We start from the raw sequence: 2,511 nt of genomic DNA, 5'->3' as shown, positions 1-2,511 counted from the left end.
CCCCCCCCGGGGGGCCTCTTCCCCTTCCGGCTTCCCATTCCCCCTCCCCACTCCCCTTCCTTAGGAACATATGCAGGCACGCCACACACGCACGCCACACACGCAGGCCGCTCCTTTTTTGACCGCCCCGGGGCGGCGCCCCCGCCTGCGGCAGGTGATCATCGGGTTCATCATCTCCTCCTTTGTCGCGATGGGCCTCGAGCACTCCGTCGCCAACATGTCCACGCCCCCGTAGAGATGCGGCCTCCCTCTCCCACACCTGCAATTCGAGCGTCGACCGCGTCCGCCGTCGCCCCTGCACGCGCAGCCCATGTCTTCCCCCGAGCCGCGGGCCCCACTGCACGAGGCCGGCACACTCCCCCCCCCCCCCCCGTCCTCCTCCTCGCCCTAGGTTCCTCATCCCGCTCGGCATCCTCTCGGGCGCGGACGTGTCGTGGAAGGCGCTTCCCCGCGCGAGAGCCTGCCGCTCGCGGTGTGAACAGCGTACCTTCACGCCGCCGACTGCCCGCAGGCCTTCCTGCTCAAGAACCTCCTCCCCGTCACGCTCGGCAACATCGTCGGCGGCGCTGTCTGCGTCGGGGCCGCCTTCTGCTCCGTCTTTGGGTCCGCCTGAGAGCGCGTGCACAAGGCTTGTGCCTTTCTCCAAGGCTCCATCTCGAGATGGCTACTGGCGGAGCGCTCGCAGCGCCCATGTCCGATACTCGACGCGACTCCGCCTCCTTCCTGCTTTTCGCCCACACCGCATATAGTTCCGCACCCGCCCGCACAGTACGCGTGTTCTCTTCGTCGTGGGTCGCCCCGCGGAGACGAGCGCAGCTGTGCATGTATATGTGGGGGGTGCGCATAGAGGTATAGTATCTTGGTCATGTGCGTCGCGTCGGCAGTACAGAGTTTCTTATAATTCTTTATTGCACGCGTAAACCGCTCTAGCAGCGCGCAGGGCTCGAGCGGGCTTTACTCTTTACACGTAGCGCTGGATTTGGGCAAGGCAGGGGAGGGAATTGCAGGCTGTGTGTGGGCGAGGACCGGCTCGACCGATGCTCTCTTTGTCCGCAGCACGAAGTTCTGCGCGTGATCCTTCGTGCTGCGAGGTGTGCCGAATCAGCATTCCGAGGCGGCCGCAACCGGCGTGCATCATAACGCGCCTCGTCACCCCAGCTCCGGCTGTAGCTGCACCCGGCGCTGGGCATCCTTGGCATACTTTGAGCCGCGGAGGAACGCAACAACGCCTTGAGGCGAGACATGTTGCACGAGGTCGATGAGGATGTCGAGCATCTCCGGCGAGGCCTCGACGCCCGCCGCTCGCGCGAGGGAGTGCAGCTCCGGGTCATTGCGCGTGAGCACCTCGCTTCCACTTCGTCGCATCGTCGTTGCGCGAAAGTGGCAAGGGCGACAAATGTCGGCGGCGGAGCGAGAAAAAGAATTCCAGTTGCGCAGCGGTGACGTCGTGTGAGAGTGTGTGTCGTGTTCAGCGTTCAGGTCTGGTGTCCATTATAGCTCCGAGTAGAGGGGGCGGTCTGCTGCTAGGGGAAACCCGGAGCGCGGAGCCAACCCTCGGAGACCCGTGTTTACTTTAAGGCCCTTTCCCTGCGAACGCGAACCCCCGGGGCTAGGGCTCTCTTGCCCGTAACCCGATCCCGATCATCCGGCCCGCTGGGTGCGCTTCTGAGCTCCCCGGCCCTGGATGTGAGGCTGCCAACTGCACTCCAAGTGCTCCAAGTGTTGCCGCGAATAAAAGAGCGAAAAAGGGAGAACCAGCCCCGGGAAGGTGGGCGGTGGAACCCTGGGACGGGATGCTGAGTGAGGACCTGTGTACGTGCGTGGTGTACAGTGTCGTGTCTACTAGCTCCGAGTAGAGGGGGCGTTCTGAAGTTAAGGGGAAACCCGGTACACGGAACCAACCCTCGGAGACCCGTGTTTACTTTACGGCCCTTTCCCTGCGAATGCGCACCCCCCCTAGCTAGGGGTCAGGGCTCTCTAGCCCGTAGCCCGATGCCGATCATCCGGCTCGCTGGTTGCGCTTCTTAGCTCCCTGGCCCTGGGTTCTTTGGTCTTCTGATAAACGCAGTATATGGAAGATACAAAGAGACGGAGGAGCAACGAGCACCCTGGCGTGAGCCAAAGATACTCCCTCCGTCTGTAGACACTGATCACACACGGGTGGGACAGGGTGGGTCACAACGAAGCACGAGAGCGTGCACGACAAGAGCGACGGCGCAGCGCACTGCCGTCCAGCTAAATAAAAAGCGGCGGCCGACGGTTGCTGCGCAAAGTGATCAGTTCTAAAATAGGTGCCGGGGCCCAACGGATAGATGAATCCGGGGCACCCTCCGCTCGAAACCCTGGCTAGGGGTTCGAGGTGGCCCCCACCCTGGGGCCTCCCATCAAAGGGACTGCGGCAGAAGACGCCCAATCTTGCACTAGTGTCAAGCGCAAGAAAAAAGAAATAGAACAAAGAAAACAGACAACCCAAGGGAGGGATGGGAGGACGTGCACGGCACGCCGCCACCA

The 2,511-nt window shown here is 62.7% G+C and overlaps 2 protein-coding genes across 2 annotated transcripts in view; one reads left to right on the top strand and one right to left on the bottom strand.

The window, feature by feature from the left end:
- Window positions 1–866, top strand: part of NAR3 (putative formate/nitrite transporter) — a 1,953-nt gene extending 1,087 nt beyond the window's left edge. The window contains exons 4-6 of the mRNA XM_005756409.1: window positions 155–219; window positions 392–440; window positions 512–866. Coding sequence (XP_005756466.1) covers window positions 155–219; window positions 392–440; window positions 512–613 — 216 coding nt within the window. The 3' untranslated portion in view covers window positions 614–866. The remainder of the gene's footprint in view (window positions 1–154; window positions 220–391; window positions 441–511) is intronic.
- An 18-nt stretch (window positions 867–884) lies between these two features.
- EMIHUDRAFT_360414 (hypothetical protein) lies at window positions 885–1,375 on the bottom strand. Its single transcript, XM_005756408.1, has one exon. It carries the CDS (start codon window positions 1,363–1,365, stop codon window positions 1,150–1,152), a length of 216 nt encoding a protein of 71 aa, XP_005756465.1. The 5' UTR covers window positions 1,366–1,375; the 3' UTR covers window positions 885–1,149.
- Window positions 1,376–2,511: the final 1,136 nt, after the last annotated feature.

The sequence above is a fragment of the Emiliania huxleyi genome, assembly GCF_000372725.1.
Source record: "Emiliania huxleyi CCMP1516 unplaced genomic scaffold EMIHUscaffold_97, whole genome shotgun sequence".
Taxonomy (NCBI): domain Eukaryota; phylum Haptophyta; order Isochrysidales; family Noelaerhabdaceae; genus Emiliania; species Emiliania huxleyi.
This window is presented reverse-complemented; position numbering and strand designations above follow the sequence as displayed.

What these genes read in the sequence shown, in the direction of transcription:
- EMIHUDRAFT_360414 (XM_005756408.1), bottom strand. Translation starts at nt 1,365, where the DNA reads ATGCGACGAAGTGGAAGCGAGGTGCTCACGCGCAATGACCCGGAGCTG.